This window comes from Chlamydotis macqueenii, chromosome Z (genome assembly GCF_036417535.1).
Source record: "Chlamydotis macqueenii isolate bChlMac1 chromosome Z, bChlMac1.mat, whole genome shotgun sequence".
Lineage (NCBI taxonomy): Eukaryota > Metazoa > Chordata > Aves > Otidiformes > Otididae > Chlamydotis > Chlamydotis macqueenii.
The window spans coordinates 27,999,072-28,010,929 of NC_141593.1; the positions used below are offsets into that span (position 1 = coordinate 27,999,072).

Sequence of the window (11,858 nt, forward strand, 5' to 3'; positions counted from 1 at the left end):
ATTATTTCCTAATTACAAAAGTGAGGACAGGGATTAAAATCAGAGTTGCACTAATAATTACTAATTTTCTCCTGTTGTATCCACAACACAACCATTTGCGATTATGTAAGAAAAGATCACATTAATTTACAGTATAGCTGCATATATACAAAAGGAGCAAAGGTAGTATTTCTTTGTGAGAGGAGGTTCTATAAAAATGGTAGAACAGAATAAGCTGTTAGTGATCTGCGTAGACAAAATCAGGCACTAGTCTGCTGTCTGTTGCATATTTCATGCCCTTAATGCTTTTTCTTTCATGGCCTTAAATGATTCTCAGTAATTAATTATATCAGCCAGAAGCTTGAAGGTTTTCTATGGCATTCTTAGTTTAATAGAATGTGTGAAGAAATCACAGTTGGCTAGATTTGTATTTTGAAAATAGGATATTGCTGTTTAATAATTAACTACTATTATATTTTTAATATAAAATACAATATAAGGGTGAGTGTGTGTATGTAAAAGGAGAAAAAAAAATACCCATGAGATAAAATATAACCATGAGATAAAAAGTTCTGTAATCATGAGGAGCTTTTAAAATAGGACGAATATGCTAGACATCTTCTAAAATTTGATCAAAATAAGATTGCTAGTAACTATTTCCTTGATACTGAAATCATTCCATTTGTTGTTAAACTCTGATGTGTAGTTGAAAGAACACCAGCATCAGTGGTTTAGTAATTTTTCTCAAATAGATATTTCTGTTAAAAGAAAGCTGCTGACGTTTAAAACACAGTAATGACAATTCAGTCCTTCTGCATAACAAATCCAGATTTGTACTATAGAAAGCTTTGAAAGCAACTTCTCACATTTTTTAAAGGATTATCTTACATCTGTATCATGTCAGTATATTGGACAGATTTATTAAAATAACTTTTTTAAAGTTTGTTAAGTCAAGCACACAAAAATAGGGTGTAACAGAAAAAAGATGGAAGCCTAAAGTGATTCCCTCAGGAACGCGTGTTGCAGTATTCTGTGTAATGGTGCGACAGTGTACTGCTTTGCTTTGCTTTGCTTTTCCACAGGACCGGTGCCTTACATATACGAGGTGGGCACTGATAGCTTAAGGAACGGCTGAATTCCACCTGGGCTTCTTTATAATGCTCATAGGTAATCTGAATGTTTTGCGGATGCAGAACTTTTTTCACAGCATTTTATTATCATTTTACAGATAAGGAATAGAAACTTAAATTTTAAGACACCATTTGGGCACTAGAGATCTGGCACTGGAGGTCTGATTTCTCAGATTACTTAGTGTTCTGTAGGTTCAGAACAAATTTTATTCATCTCAGTTGCAACTGTGAGTGCTCAACACTTCCCTTTATTAACAAAAAAAAAGCAATACAGTCCTCAGTTTGCAGAGAAGTAGAAACACATGTTAATTTATTCAGTTGTGTAGTGTGTATGTAACGCATTGCTTTTCCTTGTATTGCTTCCAGTTTCAGAGAGCAGTCTGAGATGAAGACAGGTTCTGTTGTGTGGCGTGACATAGTCACTCATATAGACCATTAACAATACTGGTGCTTTTGAATCCACAATATAAACACCTCCCACTTTGACAGCAGAAGTATGAAATTAATTAATTAATCTCTGCGTTGTGAATCACTACCAAATGAGATGGGAGGTGCAGTGGCCCGAGTTTCACAATTATTTGCTGTCAGGAGAGAAATTGTAAGACTTGACGTGACAATTATCTGGTCATTTAATGACTTCCTGTATTTCAGTAACAGAGTGCTTCCCAGATAAATTAGACCTCTTGGATGAAATTGTTAGTAACTGCCTGGAGTGTGAGGTGCAGGTGGTCTGTATCTGGGTATCTACACCAACAGCTGTATAGGGCAGATGGAATTCACTCTCACCTTCCCTGGCAGCGGTGCACAGTACACTGCCTTGTCTCACCATGCAGCAGCAGCACCCAGAAGTGCCTTCCTGCATGTGCCATAATCTTGCTGTAGTCTAGGAGGGAGCCTGGCAGTTAGTGCTGAGCAGGCAAGGGGAACGGCTTCTGCTGCTGCAAGTGAGACAAAAGTTGTCAGGATGAGACAGAGGCTTTTGGTTTCTAGGTTTACATTGGCTGGAAAAATACTCTAGCTGCCACTTGCTGCCCAGGATAGAGGCTGAATGACACTGATTGGCAAACTGCGATTAGAACATTTACATTATTATCTTCTCTGATGCAAGGTGTATAAGGAGCAGCAGTGTCCCAGGACTAAATCAAGAGTGGTAAGAAATCTTGGATTAGATAAGCAACAGCTATTTAGGAAGTGAGGGAATTCTGTTTATTGCTACTTGTTGACTGGTCTGTCAGGTCCCTAAGAAAAACAGTATCTCCTCAAATTCTGCTGTTACTTCAGGCATTAAGAAAATGCGTTCATTATTTTCATAAAAGGCAGAGCTCTTCTGTACTTTTTGTCATCCTTATCCTCTGTGGCAGAACTGCCTCAGGTAGCCTTTGGTTCGGTGTTAGTTTACTGTATCTGGTAAGACCCCACACCGGTCTGGAGGGTGACTGCAAGAGAGAGGCTCAAGTGGAGACCAAGACTTGGCAGACTTCTTGTCCAGCTCCAGCTCCTGTGAAGGTTTCGTGTCCCTGAGTTACCATCCGAAGATGCAAATGAGACAGCAGGGCCTTTTTGGAGTAGCTTTGAGAGAAGGAAATGTGAATGTGGGCTAGGAAGTGCTTGTGAATTGTGCACTGAATTACAGTTCCTCTCAGCAGAGCTTTTTTTCTGCTACTTTGTCTGTGAGAAAAATTACACACACAGAGGGGAAAAAAAAAGACTCAGCGCATAAGCGCTGTCCACACATTTCCACTCCAGGTGACTTATAGCCATGTATTATTTGGGAAGCCACAAATAAGAAGATTTTCGAAACTCCTCAGTTTGGAAGTGTTAAAATAGCTGATTAATAAAGGATGAACGATACGAAATCTGTAAATCTTAGGAATTCTGAACACCTGTGATAGGCAATGTTCCTAGAATATGAAAGGGCTTTAGATAACCCATCACTTTATTTCAGATGACTGAAGAAGTGCAGATGACAGTAGTGATTTTTTACGATCTTCCCGGAAACCTAACAGTCGTTAATGGAAGTTAAGAATTTTTTTTGTTGTAACAGCTAGTTAGTCAGATAGCAATCAGCATCTGGTGTAGTGGGAATCAATGTGAACAAATGGTTTGCTATGATGAGGAGGTACAAAACAACTATAAAATAACCAAGAAGAAGGTAAACTTGCAGTGACAGGAGGGACACTTGCTAAAATTATAAAACAAAACTGGGAAAAGGATAAGACTTTACTTGGCAAACCACTATGGAATTCAGATTCAAATCCTGATGCTGCTTCTATAAAGCCTCGACACATATGATCCTATAGCGATGGTGATATATTAGGACTGCAGCACAAAGGATATATTTTAAATTGTAAATTAATTTTCTGTACCAGAAAAAAAAAATCAGAGGAGAGCTCAATTTCTGATTCTTTGAAAGAAAAAATTCTGTTTTTTTTTTTTTAATTTCTGCTGTTTTCTTATGATTAGATTGTATTTGTGTATGTGTTTTTTGTGATAAAGTTTTAGTAATTTGCATTATGGGTTTGTTTGCCTCAACAGTTCAGGACGGCAGCTAAGTGAAGTCTTCATTCAGCTCCCATCTAGGAAAGAATTACCAGAGTATTATGAATTGATTAGGAAACCAGTGGACTTCAAAAAGATAAAGGTAAGAACCTTTTCTGGAAGTGGAGATACCTCCATTTTTTTTTGTTGTTGTACAAAAGGGTAAACCTGAAATCATCTTTAAAATTGCTATAACATGAGTATTGCCTGTACCTGTATTTGTGGTTTTGATTTTAAACATTGTTACACACGTTGTTTTGAATCTTGTTTAGTGTATATTGCAGTATATCATTGTTATTTCAAAGTCAAATAAAAATGTAGCAGTGTGCCATGAATGACACTTTCAGAGATGACATCTCAGTGTCTTTTCTGGAAAGATGTAGTTGTGACTCTGTAAGCCCATCTTTGGTTAAAAAAAACCAGTGTTCGCGGAGGTTTAATGGCTCTAGGAATACAGGCATCCCTAAACTAGCAACCCCTCTTGGAACATCCAGGTCAGATCCAACCACAGTTCTGCAGATGGTGTTCAGGCAGCTTGTTGCCTGTTAAGTGATGTCACAACTCTGACTTTCATTCATGTCATAGCTTATTTTGTTTCTGTGCTAGAAAGAAGAAATTGAAACTCCTTTTACCAAAAGAGCTCCATTTCTATTGCCGTTGTCCCTTCCAGGTCACACAGCAATTGCTTAATGTTTAGTCTGTTACTCTGGTGGGGTTTTGGGGGTAAAATTTTTAAAGAGAAGGTTTTTAATGTGTTGAAATAATTATTAATTCAGTGTTCTGTCTGCTGTTTTTCTTTCTGCACCACTGCTCATCCATACTTCTCTCCATTTCTTCAACAAATGCAACAGGAAAGAATTCGCAACCATAAGTATCGGAGTCTTGGAGACTTGGAGAAAGATGTCATGTTGCTGTGTCACAATGCTCAAACATTCAATTTGGAAGGATCACAGGTCTGAATGATCCACTTTGCGTTAAACGTACAGGTTTCCCCTACATGTGTTCAGTGCTTGTGGATTATTATATTATGTATATAAACCCTGTGTTTGAATAGAGAAAAATACGAGATTCTTAGAACATTCAGAATTCACTGGGACACAGCTGCAGTGTGTGGATGCAGAGAAATTAGTTTTGGCTCTAATTCTGAGATCAGGTTTTTTCTGATGTGTGTGTAGTTTAGAGCTGCTGTATTTGAATCTGTGGTAACAGGCAGTGCGTATAGGATGATATGTCAGCTTGGGACATATCCACAGTGGATGATAGAAGGAGGAGATGTGACAGTACAGCTTAGGACGGGATGTTCAGGAAATACTTCGTAGTTAACTCTTCGGTTCTACTAATGGAAGATACAGATTCGAGGTTTGTCCAGCAGTAAAGCTTTGTGTGTGAAGCTTTATACTCTTTGAACCCTCTGGTATTTTATTTTTTTTATATTGAAAGGTCAGCATTCATTTTAAGAGACAGTAATAATAAAATCCCAGATGAGTCTCAGAGGTTTAGAAGGCAAAATCTCTCTTCTCGAAGAGATGTTTCATACACATGAATGCGCTCCGCGCTGTGAAATCAGTACAGGACACTGACACAAAAGGACAAACTACAATATCTGAATGACAGATAACAAAGTTGTCTCACAATACAATGAAACATAGTCTTGGATGGTTGTTCTTATACATGAGGCCCAAATAGTGTGATGCAAACACAATATTAAATTGAAACGGAGAACGTGAGGATAACTCACGTAATGTGCAAGAGGAAAAAAATGATGTTAAAAGAAAAGTAAGTAAGGTGACGGCTGCTGCTGCCAATATTAATGCATCCTTCAAATTCCTAAACATTACTAAGGACCCTTAGCTAATCCAAGGAATTTGTATTAAAATTGGAGAAGTAAAAATTAAAATGAGCATACAATTAATTATGAAGGATTGTTGAATACAGCTCATCATTTTATGATTATTTTTACTATCTAGAGACAGGAAATGTTCTCTGTAATATGTACATGAAGTATTTTTACTGTCTTCAGTTATACGGATGATAGGAAGGCATGGAACAAAATTTTGCTACATGTCCAAATGTAAATTGCTAGTTTACTGCTTAGTCACGTAGCAGTAAAACAGCTTATAAATATCTAATGATAAAAATGCAGGGGAAAAAAAAGTAAAGAAAACCTAGAAGTTGGTAGAGGAGGTAAAAAGAGGCAAAGAAAAATCAGTTGGGAAAAATAACAAAATTATATTTATCAGGATGACTGAAGTTGCTAATGGGAAACTGATGTCTTGTTAGGCAGAGTTGGTAGAATTGACAGGAATAATCCCAGAGCGAGTAAAAATGTTCAGTAGATATTGTTACTCTGTTTGGAAGTAACCCAGCCTGTGTCGGAGCGTTGCAGTGTTATTTTCCATTCCAATGTACTAACATTAATTACCAGAGCTAGTATTACTTTTTATAGCATGAAGTGCAAATAACTTGTATGTAAGATTTTTTCAGGTTTCCTTCTGGTAAGTTCTCATACTTCATACACTTTTTTGATTTCCAGTGAATTACGGAACACTGCTGCACCACTTCTCCAATTTTTAAGGCTGCCTCACCCTTGCTCTTGTGCACTTCAGTAAACTAGATTATTGTGTGTGCACCCAAAATCAAACAGTTAATTCAGGCAGTTGTTTAAGTAGACAGTGACTTCAGGTGGAATGCTACGTGTTTATTCTGTTAGTATGATGCATGCTGCTTTTCCTTGGAGCAAAGCGGTTCCGTCTGAGCTGGAACCTTATAAGGGTTTTCAAGGAGAGACAAACTTTGCATTTTGAGGCTTTTGTCCTCAATGTCACCTCAGCAATTTGAAAAGTTTTTCATGTTGTAATGGTCAAATGAAGCACAGACATGTAAGGGGTTAAAAATAGTATGTGTCTATTGAAACGGAAGATTTGTCATGAATGTTGTCATTTGTCATGAAGTTCTGTTGTCATTGCTTCTTCCTTTTTGAAGGAAGTTCCACTGTCATTGCTGGTTGGTTTTTTGAAACCTATTGGACTTGGATTTTGGTCAAAATAAGAAAATTCTTATTTGCACAGCTTTTCCTGAAGCAGTGTCAGTTTTTCTTCTGGATCAAAATAGATACAGAATATTGCAAATAATTCCAAATTAAGAAGGTTAAAATAATTTTTAAAAACCCTTTATTTCCCTAGAAATTCTGTTTAATAGTTTGGGTCACAGTATTGCTTAAATATGTAGTGACCTGCATTTAAAAAATCTAATGTTGCACACATCCTTAATTCTTTTTGTCTTAGAAAATTATTTGGTCTGAGAAAGGACAGGAAGGTTAGCTGAAAGAGCCATTCCTAAGAACAATGGAATATGCTGGTTCTATGCATAAAAAAAAAATAAATGGTCCTCAGGAGGTACTCAGGGGCTTCTGTCAATAGCTGACTTGAAAAGAAGTAGATATAAGAGAAAGTCAATAATCATTTGACTTCAAGGAAGGAAGCTGTGGGGCCTCACAGCCCACTAGTGTCATAAGACAATAGGAAAAAAGCCTTTTGAAAACATGACTAGTCATTATATGTATGTAAAGAAATTTTACCATAGTCAAAAGCAGTCAAACATCTCATAACAAAAAGTACAGCGGTAGTCACGGAATGGGGAACAATCCACAGTGAGAGACAGTTTTTCTAAAAAGGATTTGGTCGTCAAGTGACATAAGAGAGATTACATATTTCATGTAAAGTGCTCTGAATGAAGTTTTTCTAATTCATTTTGCTGAACCTGCAATGTGTTAGAACAGTTTTATTGGTTTTAACATACATATTGTAGTGGCAACCAGAAATCCTTACATTATTTTTCTCAAAAATACCTTGTCTCCTTTTATACAAGAAAGTCTGAAATTTAGCCAAAGGCATAGTGTGACAGCCAAGGTAGTTCAAGCAATGATGATGATAAAAACAAATAGAATCTATGACTCTGTACCCTTCTGTTAACTATTCTTAATTATCTAGTACTGAATTGTCCAGTGCTTGGCTTCTGACATTTTACAAAACAAAATGTACAAGCTAATTTTTTAAGGTGATTTTGAAGTCCCAGATATTCAGCAAGACAACAAGATTTTTACTGTGTTCATCTGAGAAATGTGTTAAAAGCCAAATGTAGTCCTCTCTCTCTTGAGAGTCCCCTCTTGCTTGAGGTTGAAGAGAAAATCTGATGCACTATGATAGTAAGATACTTAGCAAGGTACAGAATGTTTGAGAACATGTGCCAAGTTTAGAATAAGCACTGATTATTATTTTCTTTTCAGTCTTTTAAGATCTGAGAGAAAGGAAAGAATAAGCTGGTTGGGATAAATTATTTTACTTGTAGCCACTTTGAATTTCAGAAAAAAACTAAGGAGCCATTTGTCATTATCAACTCTATTGCTAGACTATAACCCATTTTTTAATTGAGGTACTTACTGCTGAAGTGTGTTGCTTTTGCAAATATTTCAAGGATGTTACGATTAATGAAAATACACAGTAGTTCCCATAGTAATAAAAAAAAACAAGAAAAACACTCTAACTGGACATTTTAGATGTAATACATTTTAAGAGTTGCATTTTTGAGACTCACTATTGACAAAGTTCTTAATCTAAAGCATGAAAAATTAATCTTGGCATTTTTTGTACAATTCATGCAACAAGCATTATTACTCTATCTGAAAAGGCCATATATGCTGTGGGTTTGCAGTGGAAATTAAGGTTAATGCTGTGAATTTTTGATATGGCATGACTTTACAGTTCTGACGCAGTTTTGCATTCATACTATAGATCTATGAGGATTCCATTGTTCTTCAGTCTGTGTTCAAAAGTGCACGACAGAAGATTGCCAAAGAAGAAGAAAGTGAAGATGAAAGCAATGATGATGAAGATGATGATGAAGAAGAAGAATCCGAATCAGAATGTGAGTCCCCTGCTAAATACTGAAAATAAAGTGCATCTGAGGATGGAAGGGAAAGTCTTCTAGCTTGTGCATGGACACTGATTATAAAGTTCTATTTTTCATTGGTGAAAGTAACTTCTAAGTTTTCTGCTTTGGATGCTCACATTCAGCTTAAGTCTTTTGACTGTATGTTCTGATTATACCTCTTAGAGTACACTAAACTGTTTTTAAGCCAGAAACAAAACACAGAGGTGCTTTGTGGAAGCAGATCTGACTGGCCATGAGTGTTTATAAACCCTTCTGGTACTTTTCATGTTATTTGTACATAGAAGTGCCTGCAAAGGCTAGTGGCAGTCTTTCTCCTTGGGTTGTCAACCTGCAGGCACGGTGTGACATATAAAACACATCACCTGGTTAAGAACCAGAAGGTGTTGCAAATATTCTTCAGTATGCGAGGACTAAGTGAAACTCTGGTTGTTCCAAAAGCAGGAGGGGACAGTGATTCAGCCCCTGTAGACTTGGAAACATGATATGGGAAGGATCCTTTCATTCCACTTTATGCCACCTAGTACCTCTACCCATACTATCTAGCTTCTCCATCTGTCTGGTTACAGAAGCTGTAGTACTTGACCCTGAGCTACTCTTCCAGGTACATCATGCAGGTCTGCAAAGCATGCAACTTCAGTAGTTCATTTGGAACTGAGTGGGTGTTCTGGAATCAGAAATTTAACACGTTCTTCAGAAAGATGTGAATTCTAGATTTGCCAGTCACCTCCACATACCATTTCTGTAGTTTAAAATTTTAAAAAAGACTGTTTGTACAAAAGAGAAACATTTCTATGTGCAAGGAAGAAAATACTTGTAGACATGTATCTTGTCTCAGGATCATATACTACTACCTGTAGACATCATGCATTCTGAGAATGAAAAGAAGGTGCATATGGTCAACTTGAAGTTATTTTTTATAGTTTAATACAAATTATTGTTGAGACTATGAAGAAGGAGAGAAATAAAAGCAAATACCTCTGCCTCGTTGTTCCACAGTCCGCATAAAGAACTGAGGGAAATATCTTTTCAGGCTGCTACAGGGGTTGGAGTTCTGTGAACAGAGACAGCATTAAAAAGTTGATAAGTGGAAGTTACATTCATGTATGCTATTAAACTTTTTGCAGCAAAATCAGTGAAAGTCAAAATCAAGCTAAATAAGAAGGATGAAAAAGGTCGGGAGAAAGGAAAAGGCAAGAAGAGGCAAAGCCGAGCAAAAGCCAAGCCTGTCGTGAGTGATGATGATAGTGATGAGGAACAAGATGAAAATGTAAGTTTTGTTGACTGAGACTGTGGAAGTGGTTGCGGTGATTACGTCTCCACCCTGTCCTGCTTGCTGTCAGAATTCTCAACTGTTCATGCTTAAACACATTTTTAATCTGTATTGATCATCTTGGGAGAATTGGGCAAGGGAGTTAAATATGTCTGGGTGAGCTTATGAGATCTGGTCCCAGTCCTGAAAGACAAAAGGTCTAAGAAGTTTGAATCTTATTTCTTGGAGCTGTTCCTACTTTCATTGAACCTTTAAACATCATAGTCTGTTTGGTTTTATCTGCAGATGAAAAACTCTTGGCTTGATTTTTTTTTTTTTTTTTGCTGGGTGCTTCTGCTATTGCAACAACTGAAAACAGACCTCTTCCCAGTTCCCAATTGTTTTCAAATGTCTGCATAGAAAGAAAGATCTGGTGTTTCCTGACTCTGTGTCTTTCCTTCTCTAAAGAAGTCTACAGCAATTAAATGAAATGTCACGAAAAATAAGTATTAAATAACATAGTACCTTTCATAAGGCTATCTTGATTTGTCAGTATAATTGTAATTTTTCTTTCTTTTGCTTGCCTTTTTTTTTTCTTCTTTAACAAATTCCACAGAATAGCTGGCAAAGAATTTCTGACTTGTCTTGTGTCTCTTACCTCTAGGACCAGTCGGAAGCAAGCGGAAGTGATGATGAGTGATCCATAGGGTTTATTTTCTTGGCAGAACTGACCCCTTCCCCTTCTCTTCTCCCTTCTCCTGTTTTACGCCCAGTGAATTCATTTTGTCAAATAGACATTGGGTTGTTTCTGTATTCTCATTCTCTATAAATTAGCTTTAGGATAGTGCCAGACAAACATATGATATCATGGTGTAAAAAAGGAAAAAAATGTAACATATTGTGACCAAATGGGCCTCAAAAGATTTAAAAAGAAAACAAAACCAACAAAAAAAGCTTTTGATGGAAAATGTGGGTTGATAGTATATTTCTATGGGCTGGTTTTAACTTGGTAATGGTTTGATTGTGCCTGGTTTTATCATTTGATAGGATGTTTTTCAGTGGCATCAGAAAGACAAAAAAAAAGTCTTTTGTAGCATTGATAACCAGGAGAAGCCATTAAAAGCCACTGGTTATTTTATTTTTCATCAGGCAGTTTTCAAAGTTTTTATTTGTTCTGTATTTTTTTTACACTGTGGTACATATATGCAACTTTGTTTAATAGCTTATAAATGTACAGTAGTTAGCCTTCATCCACCTTGTCCCATATACTTTTTTCCAGTTTATGCTTGATGATCTTCAGAAAAATGCTTTTTGAATTGTATCAAATTTATGTCTACTGTAAACTTTGCTTAACTTTTTTTTCCTTGATGAAAAAAGTTGGGTTAAAAAAATGCTATTGAATATTGCAATCTATATAGTGTAATGGATGGCTTCTTTCATCAGACTGATCTTCTATGTTACCAGTGTGGATTATCACCTTTTCCCTAAAGTGTACTTAATCTTTGCTTTCTTTGCACAATGTCTTTGGTTGCAAGTCATAAGCCTGAGGCAAATAAAATTCCAGTAATTTTGAAGAATGTGGTGTTGGTGCTTTCCTAATAAAGAGGTACTTTAGCTCAAGAGATGCAGCCTTGTGTTACGAGTTCCACAAAAATCTTTTTATAGTAGGGATGAGAAGGCAGGAATGTCTCCTGTAGAGAGGTCCATTGTGGTCTGTCCTGAATGTAAAATAAGAACTGATTCAAATACCTTCGAAGTATCTTCAGAGATGGAAAGAAGATATGCAATACATGTTAAAATAAGAATTTAAAAACTGAAGTAGTAAAATAATACCTTGAAATAAAAGTATAGTTTGTTACCTAATTACAATTGAAGTGATGAAACAATAAAGTAAACATTTATTTTTCTTTCAGGAAGTGTATGTCTATAGGCCTTAGTGGGCATGAATACAATTAGTTGTGCAGCCCACCTATAAGTCAGTTTATTTTAAGTATTATCTTGAGGTATCGGGG

General features: G+C 36.5%; 1 protein-coding gene across 2 annotated transcripts in view; it reads left to right on the top strand.

Annotated features, from left to right (window-relative positions):
* Window positions 1–11,423, top strand: part of SMARCA2 (SWI/SNF related BAF chromatin remodeling complex subunit ATPase 2) — a 124,765-nt gene extending 113,342 nt beyond the window's left edge. For both annotated transcript variants that reach the window (XM_086770957.1, XM_086770956.1), the window contains 5 exons: window positions 3,645–3,750; window positions 4,499–4,600; window positions 8,438–8,570; window positions 9,722–9,864; window positions 10,511–11,423. In XM_086770957.1, the coding sequence (XP_086627083.1) occupies window positions 3,645–3,750; window positions 4,499–4,600; window positions 8,438–8,570; window positions 9,722–9,864; window positions 10,511–10,546 (520 nt within the window). In that variant the 3' untranslated portion in view covers window positions 10,547–11,423. The remainder of the gene's footprint in view (window positions 1–3,644; window positions 3,751–4,498; window positions 4,601–8,437; window positions 8,571–9,721; window positions 9,865–10,510) is intronic.
* Window positions 11,424–11,858: the final 435 nt, after the last annotated feature.